We start from the raw sequence: 22,320 nt of genomic DNA, 5'->3' as shown, positions 1-22,320 counted from the left end.
AGTACCTAGAAGGGGGCAGAAGCAGAAGCTGATGCCGAGAACAGCTGTGACTCTCTGACAGCTGCACAAAGGCTACTGCTAAACACAAGAAGTAGCAAATGGAGAGCAAGAACTGTACCGAGGCGTGAATAGTTACCAGGTCAGCAAAGTCCACTGCCATGAGCCCATGACTTTAAAAGACTGTAAAAGGACATCTTTTTCCAATGGAAACAATCGTAAGGGAGGAGCAAGAAGGACCAAGGCACTCTTTGGTTGACTGGGCTCTAGACTATGGTGTGTTGCAGTTCATGAACACAAAAGTTTGCAAAAGATAAATAACATTAACTTGACATGCAGGACCAGATTAACTTTTCTGGGCATTGGGAGTATCAGATTTTACGGGACCCCCTAGGCTACAGAGTGGGGCCAAACGGGGGGGTTCAGAGTGGGCTGTGGTTTGAGGCAGGGGGTTGGTGGGGGAGGGCTCCACCTAGAGGTGTGGGTGCTGGGGCGGTGCTGGGGATGAGGTATTTGGGAGGTAGGAGGGGACTTCAGGCTGGGGGCAAGGGGTGTGGAGTGAGGAGGGTTAAGGGATTTGGGATCTGGGCAGGAGTTTGGGTGCAGGAGCAGGCTCAGGGCAGGAGGTGAGGCAACAGGGTCCCAGAGGGAGTTGGGGTGTGGAAGTGGGCTTAGGCCAGAGGGAAGGGGTGCAGGACACTTACCTGGGCCGCCTCCTGTTTGGTGGCCCGGGCCTGGGAGGTGAGGAGGTGGCTCCTTCCCTGGAGGCGGGGCAGAGTCTGGGGGCGGGACAGCGCTCAGCCCCTCCCCTGGAGGCGGGGCAGAGTCCGTGGGCGGGGCAGCGCTCAGCCCCTCCCCTGGAGGCGGGGCAGCGTCCGTGGGCGGGTCGGTCGAGGCGGGGGCGGGGACGCGGTTGCTGAGGCGCTGCCGGGGCGCGAGAGCGTTTGTTACCCAGGATGTTCCGGGGCCGCAGCGCCTGGTTCTCGCAGAGCGTCCGCCGCGAGCAGCGCGACTTGTGGGGTGAGGGCGGCCGAGGGGCCCGGGCCCGGCGGGGGGAGGGACGAAGCAGCGGCCCACCGCGCTGCTGGGGGGAGGGGCGGCCCACCGCGCTGCTGGGGGGGCTGCACACCCCAGGTCTGAGCAAAATGTTTACAGCGGGCCCCACTTCGCACGCCTGCGAGCAGCCGCCCTGCCCCGGCCCGCCCAGTGCTGTCCGAACGGATGGCATCTCTGTGATGTTCCTGTGGGGGGAAAACCCCCTTGTCATGTGTAAGAAAAGGTGTTCGACTGCGAAAAGCGCATCAGTCCGTGTAGAAGGGTGAGTGAGCAGTTGGAGACACACATCTCATGGGGCTGGAAGGGGCCTCAAGAGGTCATCGGGTCCCAGTCCCTGACTCTCTTGGCAGGACCAAGCACCATCCCCCCCTTTTTTTTTCCCCCCGAATCTATTTGCTACAGATCGCTAAAGGGCAACCGCAAGGATGGAGCTCACAACCCTGAGCTCTGGTCTGGAGCCTGCATGTACTGTACGTAAAAAGAGTCACATCAGCACTTCTAATGAGATGGATGAGCCTGCGACCCAGCAGCTGATTGTGGTGCTGTGCTCCCGCAAGGGGGTCTTCTGCCCCCTTCCTGCACCCTGCCTTAATTCATAGGTTTCGACCTCCTGTTTCAAAGTGGGATAGATCAAAGTGCAATATGAAACGTTTCATCCACATGGGCACTTAGCGTTTGACAGGGTAATGCTTGCTGTGAGCAGAGAGAGACAGAGAGAGAGAGAGAGAGAGTGTGTGTGTGTGTGTGTACACAAGTCCAAAGTTAGGGCAGGTTGCTGGCTAGCTCCAGAATAAGGAGGGGGGAAATGTGTCTGAAAACCACCTTTCTTTGCACCTTCCTTTCTCCCCTGAGCCGAGCTCCTTCAAACTGTGAACCAAGCTCCTGATCTCCCCAAGCGTCAGATGCATCTGACAAAGCAGGTCTTTCCCCATGAAAACTTATGCTCCAAAATATCCCTTAGTCTATAAGGTGCCACAGGACTTCTTGTTGCTCCTAAATACAGAAATTTGAGTTTAAAAATATTTCAAATTGCTGAGCAGTGGAGAAGGTAGATTCTAGTTTGCATTAGGCTGAGTAGGATTGATGCAGGAATAACTGGGTGAAATTTTCTGGATTGAGTTCTGCAGCTCAGACTAGATGGCCTCTGGCCTTCGTATCTATTGCTCTATGATGGAGGGCCAGCCGTCAGTTCAAAAGCAGATGTTCATATTTTGTTCCTTTAGGCCTGGAGGCACTGACCTCCACAAATAGAAAGGTGTTCTGAATTAAGGGTGCCATATGCACTCATTGTGCCCATTTTTCTGCAGTGGCTGAAGGAGGAGTGATTTCAACTCATCGTGGTGCTGATTACCTTTTCAGTAGTGATGCTTCACACCCTGATACACAGAGGTACACTTGATAGGTTTGACTCTTATAACTGTTTGGCAGTCTTCTTATCTGTGGAGTATTTTTGGATACGCACTGACCCTACTTAACCTCTTCTGCTTCTCTGGAAGTGCCTGCAGTTAATAAAATTCTGCTATCTTTTCCTTGTTTTTGTTATGGATTATTAGAATTCCATTATCATACTTTTGGAAACTTTGTGCACCTTGCATATGGTGGAGCTCTCGGAGTACGTACTGTATACATCTAGCCTGTTAGTGTTCTTCAGCTGCACAATTAATCTACTATATAATCAAGAGAATTTGTCTATCAATTTGTTGAAGAACTTCGAAATGGTAAGAGCTAAGACTACCAAATTTGGTATGCAGCTTTGTCTTATCATAACTTAAAGTAAGGTGCTGGGATGTGCCAGTACAATGGGATGTATTTGGAATGTAGTTTTCTCATAAAAGAGAAAGGGAGGGCTCTGCTAACAGGGACAGTTATACTGTATAATGACCACAGGGGGGCAGCGAGCAGCCAGAGATGGGGACTAGACAGCTTGAACCACACTGGGGCAGCAGGAGGCAGGGGTGGAGAAAGGGATATCTATCACCTTATATTTCAGAGAGTTTGTGTATCTGTCTGTCCCGCAGCTGGGGGACATGCACCTTCCCCTAACTGTGCCCACTGCAGCAGCAGCAGCCATGGAGAGTCACTTCTCACCTCGCCCCAAGTTGCTGCAGTGTGAGCATCCTGAGGCTGCCCCATCTCCCCAGGGCAGCCTGTGTACTGAACCCCTCATCCTCCACCCGACTCCAGAGCAATGACTGAAATGAAGGAAAATAAAAATATTTGAGTAAAGGACCAGTTAAATCTAATGATATGTAAAACATAATGCAAAATGAAAATCAACATTGTTATTTAACACAATAATTAATGTTGATATTTACATAAGAACATAACAATGGCCATACTGGGTCAGACCAAAGGTCCATCCAGCCCAGTATCCTGTCTGCCGACGGTGGCCAATGCCAGGTGCCCCAGAGAAGGAAAACAGAAGACAATGATCAAGTGATTTATCTCCTGCCATCCATCTCCTGCCCTTGTACTGAAGGCTAGGGCACCATACTTTACCCCTGGCTAATAGCCATTTATGGACCTAACCTGCAAAAATTTATCGAGCTCTTTTTTAAACCCTAATAGAGTCCTGGCCTTCACAGCCTCCTCCAGCAAGGAGTTCCACAGGTTGACTGTGCGCTGTGTGAAGAAAAATTTCCTTTTATTAGTTTTGAACCTACTACCCATCAATTTCATTTGGTGTCCCCTAGTTCTTGTATTATGGGAGAAGGTAAATAATTTTTCTATATTCACTTTCTCCACACCATTCATGATTTTATATACCTCTATCATATCGCCCCTCAATCGCCTCTTTTCCAGACTGAAAAGTCCCAGTCTCTCTAGCCTCTCCCCATATGGGACCCATTCCAAACCCCTAATCATCTTAGTCGCCCTTTTCTGAACCTTTTCTAATGCCAATATATCTTTTTTGAGGTGAGGAGACCACATCTGCACTCAGTACTCAAGATGTGGGCGTACCATAGTTTTATATAGGGGAAGTATGATATCTTTTGTCTTATCATCTATCCCTTTTTTAATAATTCCTAACATCCTATTTACTTTACTAACTGCCGCTGCACACTGCGTGGATGTCTTCAGAGACATATTTAAATAGCAGTAAATTAAAAATGCACATGGAATTTTTAAAAGTGATCAACACTGTTCCCACTGAATTACTTCAGTGAGGAGCAGTGTTAAGTGAAGGATATGTCTACACTATGTTACAATGCTGCTGCTACAGCACTGTGGTATGGGCACTCTTGGCTGATGATTTTTATAAACTCCACCCTTAATGAGCGGACCCAGGCTAGAGGGATTTCTAGAAACTGAAAACAATACTTTGGGTTTCTAAGCTGCAAATGAGAAGCTGTCCCCTTAAGAATCTCTGCAGCTGACTTAAATCATTTATAGTGGGAATTTGCTACTCATATCCAATGCTTTTAAGGGAGTAAACCCTGACAGAAAATCCAGAGGTGAGTCCTAAGGCGGTTCTGTGCCAGCTTCTGGCATTGACCCAGCAACTCCTACAGCTGAGCTGGTACCAGACATAGAGGTTATCCTTTCCTTTGGACTATATCAGTAAAGCCTAGAGGGGAACACTGGCGTCTGGGCAGCTCAGGGTCCCAAAAAATTGCCCAGGCTCGCGCCTGGCAAGTTACTTCAGCATCACTTAACAGCGTTGAACCAACACGGGAGGTAACATATTCCGGTTATAAGCTCTTGTTCAATTGGTATAGAGAACAAGCGCCAAGGGCTGCCTTTGGCGGTGGGAGAGATCATCGCATCTCACTGGACAATCACCTCCCACCTCAAGCTGGGCAGCCCCCAGCCAGAAGGGTACTGTCCTGCCACAGTTCACCTGCCTCACTGGGTGCGTGAGGCTTAAGGTTCCCAAACCTGACAAGTGACTGAAATTTGAGCATCAGGCAAACCAATAAGAAAATCAACAAGAAAAGGAAACCATCAAAGTTTTAAGCTTGCTTGCTGGAACGTACAGACCATGCTGACTGGTTTGATTGAAGATCTTCAGGACATCAGCGACACCCGAAAGACCACTGTCATCAATGAGGAATTGAAGAGGCTCCAAGTTGACATTGCTGCTCTGCAAGAGACGTGACTCGCAGATTCGGGATCTCTAAAGGAAAAGGACCACCTTTTTCTGGCAGGGTAAAGCCCAAGAAGAACCCAGGGAGCATGGTGTTGGCTTTGCCATCAGAAACACCCTTCTACAAATGGTGGAATTAGTCATGGGCGGATCAGAAAGACTCCTTCAGGTCATACTTCAAACTTGCGCCGGTCCTGTCCACCTGATCTGCGCTTACACTCCAACCCTGTACGCCGCACCGGAAGTAAAAGACAAGTTCTGTGACGTGCTTAGTGCTGCCATAGCGCAAATACCTACTCGCGAACAACTGTACATTTTGGGTGACTTCAATACAAGAGTTGGAGCCTATCGTGACTCATGGCCTTCCTACTTCGGCCACTTTGGTGTGGGAAAAGTGAATGAAAACGGACATCGTCTTCTCGAACTTTGCACGTACCGCAATCTGTGCATCACAAACACATTTTTCCAAACCAAGCCACAGCACAGAGTGTCATGGAGACACCCATACTCGAAACACTGGCATCAACTAGACGTGGTCATCACTAGACACGATAACCTCAGAAACGTCCTTCTGACACGCAGCTATCATAGTGCTGACTGCGATACAGATCACTCGCTAGTTTGCTCCAAACTCAAGGTGAGACCCAAGAAGCTGTACCACTCTAAACCAACTGGAAGGCCCCACATTGATGCCAGAAAGACAGCAAACTCAGAGAGAGCTGAAAAGTTCAGAGAGACCCTCGAGGAGAATCTGCGCGGCAGCCCTGGGGGTGCCGATGTGACATCCAGATGGCAGCATCTGAGGGATACAGTTTACAACATGGCCTTGTCAGTGTTTGGAAGAATAGCTAGAAACACAAATGACTGGTTCGAAGCTAACTCCGATGAGATGATTCCAGCCGTCGAAAAGAAGCGCGCTGCACTCCTGGAATACAAATGCTGGCCGAGCCAGAGTACCCTGCAAGCACTCAGAGCAGCCAGAAAAACAGTACAGCAGACGGCCAGGCGCTGTGCCAACAACTACTGGTTTGAGCTATGCAGCAGCATCCAGGCCAGTGCTGACTTTGGTAATCTCAGGGGAATGTACGAGGGCATCAAGAAGGCATTAGGACCCACCCAGAACAAGATGGCACCTCTGAAATCCAAATCTGGTGAAGTCATCACTGACCAAGCCAAACAGATGGAGCGCTGGTCGAGCACTACTCCGAGCTGTACTCACGCGAGAACATTGTGGTTGATACAGTCCTCGATGCCGTCGAGCTCCTACCAGTAATGGACGAACTGGATCAGGAACCAACTGTGGACGAACTGAAGAAAGCCATCGACAGCATTGCAGTAGGAAAGGCCCCAGGCCAGGATGGTATACCACCAGAGGTAATGACGTGTGCCACGGACACTCTCCTGGAACCCCTGCATGAGCTACTGTGCCTCTGCTGGAGAGACGGAGAGGTTCCACAGGATATGCACGACGCTAACATCGTAACCTTGTATAAGAACAAAGGAGACAGAAACGACTGCAACAATTATTGTGGAATCTCCCTCCTAAGCATCACTGGTAAACTGTTTGCTCGCATCATCCTTGGCAGACTCCAGAAGATTGCTGAGAGGGTGTATCCTGAATCACAGTGCGGATTCCGTGCAGAGAGATCTACCATTGACATGGTCTTCTCTCTGAGGCAGCTGCAGGAGAAAGGCAGGGAGCAGAGGAAGCCACTCGATATTGCCTTCATCGACCTGACCAAGGCCTTTAACTTGGTCAACAGGGATGGACCACTCCACAAGATAGGCTGTCCACCACGGTTACTCAAGATGATCCAGTCTTTCCACGAAGACATGAGAGGAACCATCCAATATGACGGTACATTATCGGATGTTTTCAGCGTCAGGAGCGGCATCAAACAAGGATGCGTCCTTGCTCCAACATTGTTTGGGATCTTCTTTGCGCTCCTCCTGAAGCATGCCTTTGGATCTTCGACAGAGGGCATCTTTTTGCACACAAGATCTGATGGGAAACTGTTTAATCTTGCAAGGTCTGAAAGCTAAATCTAAGGTGCGGAAAGTCCTCATCAGAGAGATGCTGTTCGCAGATGATGATGCTGTAGTGTCACACACAGAAAACCAGTTTCAGAAACTGCTGGATCGGTTCTCCAAAGCATGCAAGGACTTCGGGCTTTCCATCAGCCTAAAAAAGACAAATGTACTTGCTCAGGATGTTGCTGAACCTCCATCAATCAGCATTGACAGCTATACGTTAGAGGTTGTCTATGAGTTCGTTTACCTTGGCTCCACCATCACTGACACCCTGTCATTGGAGTCTGAGCTGAATAGGAGGATCGGAAAAGCAGCCACAACTCTGTCCAGACTCAGTGAGAGAGTGTGGAATAACATCAAGTTGTACACCCACACTAAAATGCAAGTCTACAGAGCCTGCATCCTCAGCACCCTCCTTTATGGCAGCGAGTCTTGGACCCTGTACACCCGCCAGGAAAAGAGGCTGAACGTCTTCCACTTGCGCTGCCTCAGGTGCATCCTTGGAATATCGTGGAAGGAGAGAGTGCCCAACACTACCATCCTTGAGCAAGCTGGAATCCCAACCATGCACACCCTCCTCAGGCAGCAGCGGCTCCGCTGGCTTGGCCACGTCCACAGGATGAATGATGGAAAGATCCCAAAAGACATCCTGTATGGTGAGCTAGCCTCTGGCAAAAGACCTCCCGGACGCCCCCATTTGCACTACAAAGTTGTTTGCAAGAGGGACCTCAGGGAGGTAGACATCGAGCCGGACAGCTGGGAGGAGCTGGCAGACGATTGCAGCAGATGGAGGCAGGAACTACACAAGGGCCTTCAGAAGGGCGAGATGAGGATCAGACAGCTAGCAGAGGAGAAAGCGAGCCCACAGAAAGCACAGTAAGGACCTGCCAGACACCCGTTACACATGCAACAGATGCAGCAACGACTGTCACTCTCATGTGGGTCTTCACAGTCACAGTCGACGCTGCAAATGATGATCCCAAATGAACTACGAAGGGTGCGATTCATAGTCTGCGTAGACTGAAGGATGCTATTAACTAACTATCCAGTGCTTTTAGTATATTAAATTTACATTGGGATCTTGTTTACTTGCTAAGTAATTGGCTTTGATCTGTTAGATTTTAAGTGATTAAACAATCTTTTGTATTTAAACTTTTGTCTAAAAACAGTGTGCAGAAGTCATAACCTGGGGCAAAAAGATGTTGTATGTTTTCCTCTCCGCACTGAGGGTAGGGATGAATTTCATGATCTTACACTGTACAGATCTTTGTGCAGTCCAAGATGATTTGGGTTTATAAGTTTCAACAAACAAAGGAAAGGAAATATAGTAAACAAAAGAGCACTTGACAGAGGGGTTTTTAATGAAGAACAAACTTAAGAGCCTCAAAGTGAATACTTATGTAAATTGAATGTCAATTATATGCAGATGACACACAGAGTGAACTGACAATATTCTGTTAACTTTAGCCAGATGCACTACATTCTCCAGTTAGGATAATAGGGGAATTCAGCATGTTGTCACCTAAAAAGTTTCCCTTTTTTGCATAGTTTTTATGACATCACTAGCTTCAGTTCTGAAGTGGGACCCCATTGCATACATGACGATAGCCCTTCCATAGAAGATATTGGGGCAGGGTGCTGGCTGACAGGTCACTAAACATTAAGTGCAGGTTTTGTCAGTACTTTGTGGCTTTGAAACAATATAAGGACATATACTTCTAATCAAAGGCTTTACTTTGGACAGTTACTTTAACTGTTTATACAGCCATGTCACTTAGTATATAAAAATGCCAATTTATCTCATCCCTGGGGCTCTGTGTCCCTGCTTCAGAGTGTTGGTGAGGCTGATGTGGCTTTCTTTTTCTTGCTGATTGGCACCTTGTCCTTACTAGGAACTACACCTACACTGCTGCAGGCATATCCTATAGTTATGAACTAAGGATTCGTTTTTCCCACCAGAGCTTGTAGTACAGGAACACTGGGGATGCTTCTGGGAATGTCAAGTCAGGGCAAATTGCTTAGAGACAGGGCTACTTACTGCCCGTGACTCTGGGATCTCCACTCTAAGGAACACTAAACCAGTCACAAAGAGTCCTACTTACCACCCTGGCTAGCAGGGTGTCTTATAAACAATTCCCTTTAGACATCCCAGTTCTGTGCCATCACTAGTATGCTCCCTGTACAGGTGAGAGGTTATGAAAAACAGTCTCACCAAATCAGAAAGGGTTCTTTTGATCCCAAAGGATCATCCACATTCCCAGATTAATTTATGGCTCAGATCTTATCCAAAAGCATTTTGTTAGCCAGTCCTTTATAATCTAAAATCTTAAGTGTTTTGTTTTTAAATAAAAAGGAAGGTTAAAGGAATCTAATACGCCAGTTGCAGAGCTCTTGGTGCAGGCTTGTAGCAGAGACGGAATAATCTGCGTACTTAACTCTCTAGAATACATCCACTGTTAAGTTGTTAAAGCTTCAGTCCTTAGCAAAAATCCTCCACAGGTGATGAGCCAGAGCAGGAGGCGACCATGCGGCCACTCAGAGAAAAGTGGCACAATGCAAGGCCAGTGGCCACTTCTGTCCAGCCACTGGCTGTGTGGCTGCCCTCTGCTCCTCCTGAGTTCTCCAGCACATGCTTGTGCTGCTTGCTGCATCCAGCTTCTAGGGCACCAAGAAATTGGGGCACTTTGATTCCCCAGCTTTCATGGTGCCCTATGCAGTTGCATATTTTGTGCATCGGTAGGGAGAGCCATGTTCCGGGCAACTCCACTGGCAGACCAGGACCCTGTTGTGCTACCCATTGTACGCCTACAGAACAAAAAGACTGTGTGTGCTCTGAAGATCTTATAGTCCCTTTGTGCTCATTAGTGACTGTGAGTTGTACTGTGTACAACTTTGGTATATTCTGTGGTTAAACGGATCATTCAAATAATTGATTTTTTTTCCACTTTTTTTTTTTTATAAAATCTTCTGTTTTTTTTCCCTTCTAGAATACATCAGAGCCTAGATTACATAGAGGGCAAAGCTACAGTTTTTCATTCTTGCTATCTCTCTGCAAATGCAAGTGCCAGCTCTGAAATGAAGCAGACAGTGGCTTTGGGTCATTTCATCCTTCCCCCTGTCTGCGTGCAAGAAGGTGAGGAAAATATAAAGGCTTTAACACACAATTTACTCATTGTTTTCAAAACAGACTGTTGGTGATATTGAACATAAGTGTATTGACCTCAGCCTGGGTGCACTGGGGGAAAGGGGGCGCAGGGAGTATCCCAGGAAAGGTCCGACGGTTTTGTTCCCATGGAGAGAGTGCTTCTTCAAAGATGCTTTTGCTATACAGGTTCTGGTGTGGCTGAGTAGTAAATACTCCTGGGTTGGGTCTCAGAAAGGCATGGTGACAGCTGGTGCGGGCATGTGCGGGACAAGGCTGTGCCAGCTATGGAGTCCTCTGGCAGAGAGGTGTTAGCGCTTGGGGTTTCTCTGGGCAAAGGATCATGGCTCCAGCTGAGGGAGGATGGTAGGGTACCAATTGATTGTTCTGTGCTGGGACCTGGGATTCCTGTTGGTGGATTTGGGGGACAGATTGCACTGGCATGAAGCACAGTCTGCATGTCTAGCCAGGTGTGGGAGCCCCGTTTTGCTGTTTGCTGGAGGTGGGGGCAAGGAAACCTGCATAACCTGTGCTAGAGATCCCGACTTACATATTAATCAGTGGTCAGTATAGTTTGGTTTCTTGCTTAGGTATCATTTCTTCTAGGTGACTGTTTTTTTGCTGCACAGCGTGACATTAATTTATTTTTTTTTCCACTACAGAAATTAGACAAAAGCTTGGTAGTTTTATATGGGAGCAGATGAATGATTCCTTGGTGGAACAGGTAAGGTTGTACTAAACGCACTTCAGGGGCGAAATCCTGTCTCATTGAAATCAATGGCAAAACTTTGTCTGGCTTCAGTGGAGGCAGGATTTTATCCTAGGACTTCAAGTCAAACAGCAGATACATTTTTTTAATTGTGATAATCGAGATGTCTACTACTGCCTTTGGCCTGTTGCATGCAGTAGAACCCTGAGAATCCCACTGTAATTTTGGTTTTTGTGCAGTTTTTAAAGTTTGTTTTGTGTATGGGTTTGTGTGCATGCGTGTGTTCACACTGGGTGGGATGTATTGCCCACTCATAAAAATTTGTATTTGATAATGCTTATCAAGGAGTACCAAAAACTGAAAATGATAGTTACTACAGGCACTTTTCTTTGCTTCCTTATCCAGTCGCATCAAGTCAGAAGGTGCTGTATGCACAATTTTAATCAAAACATATGTTGTCACCTACAGCTTGATGAATTATCACCAGCTGCAGTAAAGACTAGCATAAATGAGGATGAACAAAGAATAGAAGGCAACCTGGATGGAAGGTATTTTCTTTATTTCCTTGTTATGATTGCATAGGTTTAGGCATATGAGTGTATGAGTAATTGATTGATAACGCTGAATCTTAACAACTACAGTGTAAAGGTCAATAATAATTGTTTTGTTGTTGATCATTTTTGAAGAAACATACAAATAGTGTGTTTATATGAGGATCCCAAACTGTATTCCACTCATTTCCAACTGTGCTCTGTCCAGTTGCCAAAACATTCAACTTCCTGTAATGTCAACCTCTGCTCTGTGGTTATCTGTTCAATAGAAAAATCTACGGTCCAATGAAAACTGAAGCTGCAAGGCCGTACTGAGATAAAATGTGATATCAAACAAATAAGATCATGGATTCCATCCACATTGTAGTATTTCCTTCCATGTTTAGTTCAACAACAGTCTTCATTTGTGAATTTAGCAGAAGTTGCTGCAGAATTTCTATCTTGTCGCACTGGACTTGTTATAAATAAGGAGATCTTGCTGTGGACTTTAGGTCCTTAGCCTTGACTATAGATTGGCAGGGAAGGGAAGGTTTGAAGTTCCTGTGACTAGCTGAATGCAGGGAAAGCAAGCTCCAAAAAGCATATGACACAACAAAATAACCTTTTTTCTCTACAACAGTAAAGAAAATAGAGTATCACAAACACCAATGGGAGGGAAACTTGCCTACTGTCCACTTCAGGATTACCCAGTGAACAACATGGTGACAGGTAAAGGTTAGTGTAGGCAGAGCTTCTGCCGGATGCTTACAGTGTTCAGGTGGTTCTTCTGAGGACTGGCTTTCTCTGTGCCTTATTCGTGATTTTTTGTAATGCAGGCAGAACATCGTGCAGTGTTTTTCCTGTACAAATTCTGTACAATCAACATTCATGCATTTTTGCATGTCTTTTTAGTGCATCTCTTCATGGTTTAGCAAAGGGTGTGGTTTTCACTGACATTGATTTGAGAGGATTTGGTTTTTTTCTCTGCAGTTTGCACCAGTGAAAAAGCCTTTCCTTAACTTGTGTCCATACAATTGATCATTTAATAACATTTGACTTTTCCTGGTGTAAGGACAGCAGAGCTTTAGGGAGCGCATACGTTTCCCTCTCTTCTATTCAGTACATTAAAATGGTTGATGTTGTCTAACTGAAAATAGCAATAAAGTACCAGGCATTTCTGTATTTGGGATTCTGTGTCTGGGATTCTCCCCAGCCCTATTTCAACAATGTTTTTAATTTTGTGGATATTCATTCCACCCTCCAGGAAGTCCAGTAAAATGACTGGTCTGGGTGCTGTAGTTTCTGTAGTGTTTATATAGGCATTTACATTTTTACTTTCCAGGTTATGTTTCTGCTAGGGAGATGAAGAAATACCTTGGTGAGCTACGTGACTTCATTCCTGGCACTTCTGGTTACTCAGTATATTGGATTAAAAATGAAATGGACATTTTCTCCAACGTGAAAAATAAATTGAAAAGAAAGCTGTAAAATGACCCTTTAAAATTTGGCTTTGCTAAAGCTTTAATACGTATCTGCCTGTTCTATTTTATAACATCACATCTTTAGCATTGTAAATCTGTGTTCTGCCTTTGTGTTGGTTGATGAGAACTTTAAACAACATTGCCGTGGTACTTACATGGTTTTTTAGTTCAGTGATTGTAAGAGTGAAATCTGAGTTGAACTTTTTTGTATTAGTTCAGGCCCAGGCTAGATTATTTTGTTGAATATAATGTGTGAGATACTCAATGTGTTTTCACAACTGGTTCCATTTGGCTTAACTATTTAAAATGTATTTTATATTAGAATTAAGCTTTCATCAAATAATTGCAAGATGCAGTTTGATTTCAGAATGACTTCTCGAGCACAAGTTTTTTTCTCACATGTCTGCATGCAAAACACTATTCAGGGTAATGCTGAGTGTTAGTAAAAGTAAAGTACAAGTATGATTAGTCCAAAAAAGTATTTGAAGAGCAACTAGTAAAAGACTCAGAACTAACATTAAAAAGTACCTCAGAAGCAGGAATTCTTGCCAAACAATCAGTGGAGTCTCTGGCTGGTCCAGGTGCTAAGGGGACACTCAAGGCTATAGCAGAGGATGTGAGGGAGTTTCCATGCCTGAGCTCTTCTTTTTCGGTGACAAATATGAACAGGTGTTGCATATTGAGGTATTAGTGGAGGAGGTTTTGAAACAATCTGACAAATGAAAAAATAATAATTTGTCAGCTGGCTCAGCTGGTATTCACCCAAGAATTCTGAAAGAACTCAAAACTGAAATTGCAGAAATACTAAGTGGCTTGTTAATCTATCACTTAAATCAGCTTCTGTACCAGATGCCTGGAGGATACCTAACATGCCATTTTTTTTTAAAAAGTTCCATATGCAATCCTGGTAAATACAGGCCAGTAAGCTTAACTTCAGCACCAGGCAAATTGGTTGAAACATTAGTGAACAGTAGAATTGAGAGCCACATAGAGGAAAGTGATTTGTTGTGAAATAGTCAATATGGCTTTTGTAAAGAGAAATCGTGCCTCAACAAGCTATTAGATTCTGTGGACAAGGGCGAAAGTGAACTTGGACTTTCAGAAATCCTTTGGTAAGATTACTTCCCAAAGTCTCTTAAGCAAAGTAAGGAGTCATGGGACAAGAGGAAAGATCCTTTCATGGATCAGTAACTGGAAAAAGGGGTAAACAGCAAGGTGGCAAAGTTTGCAGATGGTACAAAATTACTAGATATAAGTAAATCCAAAGCAGAAGCTACAACTTTCTACCTTTGAATGTGGATACTGTGGTATAAATCGATATCTGCTGATCCACAGGATTCTACTCCCAGGCTATGGTGTGGCCAAAGCTGAGGAGTGTGGTGCCCATGTTCCCAGGAACCACGTCCCCATGCCAGCAGCTCTTGCAAACTCTGCAGCTGTGCTACCCCAGCCCCACTGCCGGTGGGTCCATATGTGTCTGGGAGCGGAACTCAGTGTGTTACAACATGGATGGGAACAACAAGAAGTCCTGTGGCACCTTATAGGCTAACAGATGTTTTGGATCATAAGCTTTCTAGGGCAAAGACCTGCTTCATCAGATGCATCTGATGAAACGGGTCTCTGCCCACAGAAGCTCATGCTCCAAAATATCTGTTGGTCTATAATGTGCCACAGAACTTCTTGTTGTTCTCGAAGATACAGACTGACACGGCGACCTCTCTGATACTTGTCAACATGGGTGGGAGGAACTGCCAGCGAGTGACAGCACCATGCTAAGTCTTTTATCATGTCATCTCCTGGTTGTTAAGCCCTGTGGATCAGCAGGTACTGATTTCTGTCTGTGGACATCCGCATTCACTAATAGAAATGTGTGTCTGTGTCGGGCTCTACAAAAACACTGACAGTGGTCGGAACAGTGTTCCTTGTAAGCCAAGCACTTGTGCGGCCGCCCTGGAGAGATTCAGGTGCTGCACAGCTGGTCGGCAGAGCACCCCCCGTTACTCCCAATGGGCAGCATGTTTCTGGGGTGGTGCACATCCACATATACCTTGGTGCACATAATAAAACATACTCTGCCTGTGCATGGAAATTATTAGCAGGAGCGCTGATTAGGAGCCATTAGGAAAGGGGTAAATAATAGACAGTAACTATAATAATGACAGCGTATAAATCCACGGTATGCCCACATCTTGAATACTGTGCCAAGCTCTGGTCATCCTGTCCCAAAAAATGATGTGTTAGAGAAGAGTAGCAAAAATGATCACGGGCAGAGAGCAGCTGTCATGCGAGGAGGGTGGAAACACTGGGACTGTTCAGTTGGAAAGGATGACCAAAGGCGGTATGGTAGGTAGAGAGCTATAAAATCATGACTAGTGATGGGAAGGTGAATAAGGAAGTGTTTCTCCCTTCACAAAGTGCAAGATGCAGTCCCATTACTGAGCAGCAGGTTTCAGGTGTGAATACTTCATAGCTCGTACAGTCTACCCAGGTGTCATTTGCTGTGGGCAGTTGTGAAAGCCAGAAGTGTAACTCTCTTGAAAAAAGAGCAAAGTTCTTGGGGGACCGGTCTATCAATGGTTGTTGGCCATGGTGGGCAGAGATGAATCCTATGCTATGAGTGGCTCTTATGTGCTGATTGCCAGGTGCAGGGACTGGCGGACAGGATGGATCACGTGATGATTGCCCTGTTCTGTTCACACCCTTTGAAGCCACTGTTGGAAGCCAGGACTCTGGGCTATACGGACCTTTGGTCCGACTGGGTGTAGCTGTGCTTATGTTATTCTCCCCTGTCAAGGGGATAGTTGGCTACCAGCAGTTCCTCCTTCAGCAAGGAAAAGCTGCTGCTAAATAAAAGGAGCCACATTCTGCTTTGTTGCACTAGTGTGGTTTGGGATGTAACTGGAGAGAAGGTGCCTCTCCTGTATTTAGTAAAAGGACGATGTCAAAATTACATAGCCCGCAAACCGAATAGGGAGAGCGCCTTACTTTCATTTTCAAACCTCCAAACAGAATTCCCGCTAACCTAGTGTACTTTGCCTCCCTCCAGTGGAGATAACTGGCACTGCAGATGGTAGCAGAGTGAACCCCGTCCTGTGTTTGGTACAGCTTTTCTCACACTCCACAGTCTTGTCTTATCTTCTCTCCCTTTCAGAATTGACATTTTATTTATTTATTCTGGGAACGTCTCTTGCACTGAGACCAAACATATAGGTTAAGCTTGGTAAACCCAAACTTTATTAACATAGACTGTACTCTTCAGAGTCTTGGTGGCTCTACCACTTCCTGCCTAGGGCGAATTTCTGGTTTCAGAGTTCAGAGAGGCTAGCTGCCATGATTTAATTGGCTTGGGTGGCATTTTCAAAATCACAAAGCCCACGGAGTTTCATTGGTCACTTGGGTGCTTTTTGAAAATCCTACAAAAAATTTGGACCTTAACGTCATCTCTGGCATTTCATTTGAGCTAAGGTGTGCGACCGTATTTTTACCATCCAAGCAGAGGTTCAGCAGCAGATGCCATGAAGTTTGTTCAGAATAATTTTTCTTGTAGCCATCTAGCTATTGTACTCTCTAGCTTGGATATGTCTGCTTTGATTTTTGCACCTTTGCAGGGTAGGGGAAGGAATCTGTTGTTGTGGTTTCCTGATTCTGCTGTGGCCCGTTCATGTGTTTGTCCCCTTTCAGATTCACCCTTATCTAGCTTAGGCACACTTTTTTCCACACGGGTAAGTGCAGCTCTTGAATAAGGGGTTTGTGTTATAACAGATGTTTATATGTATAGTCATGCAAGGCCCCGAACACTTCTATAAACTATCTGGTTCCAGCCCCACTTTTCCACTGGTGTAAATCCAGTGTCTCAGCGGAGTTGCTTGTGGTTTTATATTCGCCTGAGATCAGAATTAGGCCCACAGTCTGAAAACAGCAATCAGTTCATGCACCATTAAAATGCTGCTGCATCAGGCACAATGCACAGAGCAGCTTTCTGTCAGGCACTGAAATCAATACCATGCACAATGGAAATTGCAAGGGGATTTAGGGACCCAGAACATCATTAGAATTTGGTTAGGGAACCAAAGTTAACCTGACTGATATCAAAAGAGCCATGGAATCATTACTAATCACAGGAGGTCAATACACTTGAACCTCTTTATTCTGGCAACCTTGGAAAATAGGCTGTGCCAGATTATGGAATTTTCCAGACAATAGACATTCGCCAGAAGGGTAAACAAAGCCTATTACTAAAGCTTTTGTATGTACAAACCATGGTAGAGTACTGTGCATGCATGACATGTCAAATATGAATCTTTCATGCACTGTATTTAGATTATTTTGTTTTTATTATATGTAGGTAATTAAGCAGAAAACCACAAACTCTATACTATAATGGTCTGCCATTGCTCATGTTTATGAATTACATTTATGCTAGACGGTACAGTGTGTGTGTGTGTGTGTGTGTTCATATATACTTTTTGTTTTTATGCACAGTATTTAAATTGATTGTGTTTTTATTATTGTTATGGTGCTTCTACCATGTAGGGGTCCAAACCATGGGTCTTCCCAGATTATAGACACCCAGATTAAGGAGGTCCAAGTGTATTACATCACATCTGAAAGGTAGCATCCCCGGTACCAGTGGGACCTTCTGACAAAACCGGGGATGCTAGATTTCATGGGGAAGTCACCTTACATGTTACATCATAGGCTTTTTCACCAGCGCTTGCCACAAGTAATTTCACCTTTCAGCGGGTTGCTAACAGGAGGGGCACAAGTACTGATTTGAAGCCATTGCTCAGCTTTCACCTGCAGTACATGGAAAACTGTAACTGCTGCTGTTTGAACTTCATGCCAGGGTAGCTTGTGGGTACCAGCCCAACCCTCTTAATAACACCGCTCCTGTTCCCTCCACTCCATCCATCTATTACAATCCTGGGGGCTGTAGCACCTGGAGCCCCTGTTATGGACAGGATCCCACTGTGCTTGATGCAGTTCAGCCGCAGAATAAAGTACCTGGGTGTGTATCCTGCCTTCATACCTCAGGCTCTGAGTCCTCCCAGCAGGACGGCGAATGCCAGGACTGGCATTTCTTGCTGAGATTCTCCTGTGCTCCTCAAGGGTTTTCATTTCTTCTGCTGTCTCAGCAGTGCTGGGTGTGTCTGTTCCCGAGGCAGAGTCCAGCGACCCTTGGCAGGCACAACACTACCAAGAGAGGAGAGGGAGGTCAGATCTTCTGCCGGATCAGCTTCTGTTGGTAAGAGAGACATGCTTTTGAGCTACACAGAGCTCTTTTTATGGCCTGGGAAACTCACTGAGAGTGTCGCAGCTGCCTGCGAGGGAGGAACAGTCACCTCATGTTGCAAGGGGCACCAGAGGTAGCAGCATTTTAATGGTGCATGAACTAATTGTTGTTTTCAGACTGTGGGGCTAATTCTGATCTCAGGCGAATATAAAACACAAGCAACTCCGCTGAGACACTGGATTTACACCAGTGGCAAAGTGGGATACGTGGGAATGGAACCAGGTGAGGCAGGCGGTTAACACCTCTGCGTCATAGGACAAAGGGTTACAGTCAGCTGGAAGGAGCCCTAAATCTAGTGTCTGTGGTGCGTCCCTGGCGTTTGGTGTCTGTCAGCGTTACGAATGTAAGCAGTGTCTCGGGTTTGAAAGTGCCCTACAGGGTGCCTGTGAGCACGAGGACTCACAGTAACAAGAGTGTGGGCATGGGTGGGGGGTGAAGGCCCAGCCAGGGAAGGCAAGGCCCAGAGGCTGGTGTGCAGGGTTGGGTTCGTGGACTTGGCTCCTGCTGGCTCCAGGCTGAGTGTTTCCAGGAGTCCCCTTTTGCCAGCAGCTGGCTCCTCCCAACTGCTGCCTCTCACGCCTGGCCCAGGAGAAGTATCCATACATAGCAGAGTTATAAGAAAGGGGGTTGTGTTTAGACTCAGATGACTGCTCTGTGCATTGCTGCCTGCATCCGTCTAACATGTAATAGCGGCGCCCTCTAGTGCAAGGTAATGTTTGTTGTATAGCGGTGCCTGTGCACCTGGCCATATAGAAGAGGTGGATGTTAGCGTGGAGGGCTGCTCCTCTGCAGAATTCGTTCCAGCCCTCCCCAGAGAAGAGAGCCGGCGAGACCAGACAGCTGAGGTGGGATCTTACCACTGGAAACACTCTGGCCAGACCACTCCGAGATGCTGATGAGTGATCAAGGACTGCGCTGCTCTGTGGAAGGGGGCGCGGGGTCTGGGATAGAGCTCGGGGGCAGAGGAGAGATTGTGACCTGGGGCAGGGTGTTGGAAGCCGGGTCCCATGAGAGGGGTAAGGGAGCAGGAGAGGATTCTGGCCTGGGGGAGCAGCATAGGAGGGGTTTGAGACCTGGGAGATGGGGCAGTGCAGAGTATTTGGGTGGTGACCTGGGAGAGGGACTCGGGTACCAAAGGCAGGCGCGGGCCAGGAGGCACATACCTCGGTGTCTCCCAACCAGCAGTCCAGTGAGACCCTCAGACAGGCTCCCTGCCTGCCACAGCCCCAGGCTACTCAAAGTGGCTGGCGGCTCCATGCCCCTGGGTCGGGGAGGCTTTGTGTGCTGCTCCCACCCTCAGCACAATCTCGCAGCTCCTATTGGCCAGAAACCACTGCTGCCCCCGTGATGCCCTTGTTCGTTTGCGGTGGCTGGGCAGAGACAGAGGTGCAGGTGAATGGCTAATAAATGATCTGAGGCAGGAAGTGTTGGTCAAGGGAAGTCTAGTTACTGGGCGGCGTTCTCTTTGTCTAACCACTTCCTGGCAGCTGGTCGACACATCCTACACGTCAGCAGGCCGGGCTCACCAGGAACACCACTCGCCCAGCTGCCTTCAGACAGCTTCAAAATAAGGTAACGCTTCACTTTCCCTGTCCTGTTCCTCTTTCTAACTGCCCAGGGTCACGTGTGTACCCTGGTGGCTTTGCAGCAAGGCTGGCGCACACACAAAAGGAAGCAGGCTGTGGCAGTACTTTTGCCCAGCCCTCTACTGAGTTTTCTGAGCTGTGATGCTTGTTAGCCACACCCTGCCCCGGCTCCTGGGCTTGCCGACATTTCCTCTAGAGACTTGCTTTCGCTTAGCCTCACAGCTCTCCTCCAGGGTGTGCCGCGGCCAGACACCGCCATTTGAAGGTACGCTGTCTGTCTGCAGTATGTGCAGGGCTGTGTGTGCACTGCCCTCTGGAAGTGGGGGGGAAGGGAGAGGAAAATGCTGGAGGGGCACAAAGGGAGCACAGCCAGGCTGTGTGTTGGCCTGTTGGAGCCGGGCACCCCACGTACTATACCCCCACCTAGCCCAGCACCGCTGGGACACGGCCGCCTCGGCAGGATGTGGCTCAATGGGGGTGCAGGATCATCTGGGGAGCCAGCTCCTTGTTGCTCAGTCAGTTGAAGCTGCCCCTTCGCGACCTGGGAGAGGCACTTCATCTCTGTGCCTCAGCTCCTCAGCGGGACCGTGGCCTCTCAGCAGTGGGAGGGGCTGGGACGGCAGGGGGACAGAAGGCAAAGCAGAAGCTGCCTGGTGGTCAGGACAAAGCTGTTTCTCCTCGCAGCCCTTCCCGCGGCTGGGGTGACTGAGGACCGCTCTGTTTTTGTTTTTGCAGATGGGTGGTTGGCTCTCGACTGAGGTGAGTACAACAAGGGTTTTCGGGCCCCTCTTGCAGGGCTGCAGGCCTGAGCCAGCTCTGGCTCTGCTTTCCTGGCCCCGCTGTCATGCCAGCCTGCTGCACACAAGCCCAAGTAACCCTAGAGCATCCCTGCCAGGTGTGTTAAAAATCACCACTGAGGGGACTTCCACAATCCGCTCCCCCCTGTAAAGCCTGTTCCGGAGCTTAACGACCCTGAGCATTGGGAAGCCTTTCCTAAGAGCCACCCTGAACCTTCCTCGTTGCTGAGCAACCCCATTACTTCCCATCCGACCTGCTGTGGCCATCATCCCCTCTGGAACAGCCTTAGCTTATTTGATTGCTTGTCCGATTTTTCCCGCAATCTTCTATTCTCGCCGCTAAACCTGCCTGGGTCTTTTTTCTGACCTTTTCTCAGGGCTCTGGTTTTTCTCAGCCTGTTCGCTCGTTTGGATCCTCACCAATTTGGCCAGCTGGTGCTTAAAGCGTGACACTTAGCACTGGAGCCAGTGCTGAGTAGAGTGGGCCAATGAGCGCTTGTGTCCTCCATGTGATATTCCCACATACGCCCCCAGAAGACTATCAGCCTTTTCCACAAGAGCCTCACAGCACTGGCTCTGATCGCATTTGTGATCCATTCAAGTCCCCAGGTCCTTCCCAGCAGCACTGCTGCCTGGCCAGTCACTCCCCTTTCTGCCAGTGTGAGGTGGGCTTTTCCTCCCTAAGGGCAGTACTTTCAACAGGTCTGTTGAATTTCGCCTTGTTGATTTCAGACCAACACGCCAATTCATCCGGCAACTTTGGTATTCTAACCTTGTGTTCCAAAGTGCTTCCATTCCGTCACCCAGGGCTCTTCCCATAAATTTCAAAAGCCTCATCTCCACTCTGTCATATACTGACTAGTACTGGACCCAGGACAGACCTGCTGGCTGACTTCATTAGATGCAGCCTCTGCTTTGGCAGCGAACCATTGTTACCCATCCTTTGAGGGCAGGTTGTCAACCAGCCGTGTCTTCACTGTACAGTAAAAGCTCATCTGGACCACGTTGTTGCACTCAGGGCATAGATAAGTTTTGCCCCACAGATGGTTCCTTGCTCATGTTGCAGGGCAGGTGTGCGCCAGGCAGGAGACACACAGGCCAAGAATAGCTCTAAGGCGGGAGCACCTACAGGAGTCACAAGGCCAAATACTACACAGAACGTAAGAAACACCCTTGAATGCACCAAACCGCAGCAGCTGTAAATCAGTGTCACTCCATTGGCCTCAGCAGATTTCCACCAACATGTGGATCTGATTCACCCAGCATAGAGTCGCTTGTGCAAGGTGGGTGTGAAGCACAAACATGCTGAGCAGGTCGTGGGTTACGCCCACTTTGCATAAGTATAGGAGATGCCGCCGGGCTGGGGGGCGGGGGGGCAGTGAGACCCTGGATGGCCGACACATGAACAAGTGGAAGGCAAGTATGACCCAGATGGTTTATACAATAAAGGTGGCGATGAAAAAGCTGGAGAACGAGGAGGCAGAGAAGAGGCGGCAGCACGAGGACCGGGAGCGAGAGCGACAGCACAAGGAACGCATGCAACAGCGCGAGCTTGAAGACAGGGCCAGGGAGCGGGAGGCCCAGCGCCAGATACTGGCGCGAGAGTGTGAG

The 22,320-nt window shown here is 47.6% G+C and overlaps 1 protein-coding gene across 2 annotated transcripts; it reads left to right on the top strand.

The window, feature by feature from the left end:
- Positions 1 to 921: 921 nt before the first annotated feature.
- On the top strand, positions 922 to 13,742 carry TERB2 (telomere repeat binding bouquet formation protein 2). Of its 2 annotated transcripts, none has more exons than XM_075006310.1 (7): positions 922 to 1,017; positions 2,361 to 2,442; positions 10,159 to 10,304; positions 10,976 to 11,037; positions 11,491 to 11,570; positions 12,193 to 12,281; positions 12,895 to 13,742. In XM_075006310.1, the coding sequence occupies exons 1-7, from the start codon at positions 954 to 956 to the stop codon at positions 13,038 to 13,040; spliced, it is 669 nt and encodes a 222-aa protein (XP_074862411.1). In that variant the 5' UTR covers positions 922 to 953; the 3' UTR covers positions 13,041 to 13,742. The 2 variants fall into 2 exon arrangements, with proteins under 2 accessions (XP_074862411.1, XP_074862410.1); XM_075006309.1 differs by having other exon boundaries at positions 12,193 to 12,287.
- Positions 13,743 to 22,320: the final 8,578 nt, after the last annotated feature.

This window comes from Carettochelys insculpta, chromosome 12 (genome assembly GCF_033958435.1).
Source record: "Carettochelys insculpta isolate YL-2023 chromosome 12, ASM3395843v1, whole genome shotgun sequence".
In the NCBI taxonomy this organism is placed as follows: domain Eukaryota; kingdom Metazoa; phylum Chordata; order Testudines; family Carettochelyidae; genus Carettochelys; species Carettochelys insculpta.
Note: the sequence above shows the minus strand (reverse complement) of the source record. Positions and strands in the feature narration are given on the sequence as shown.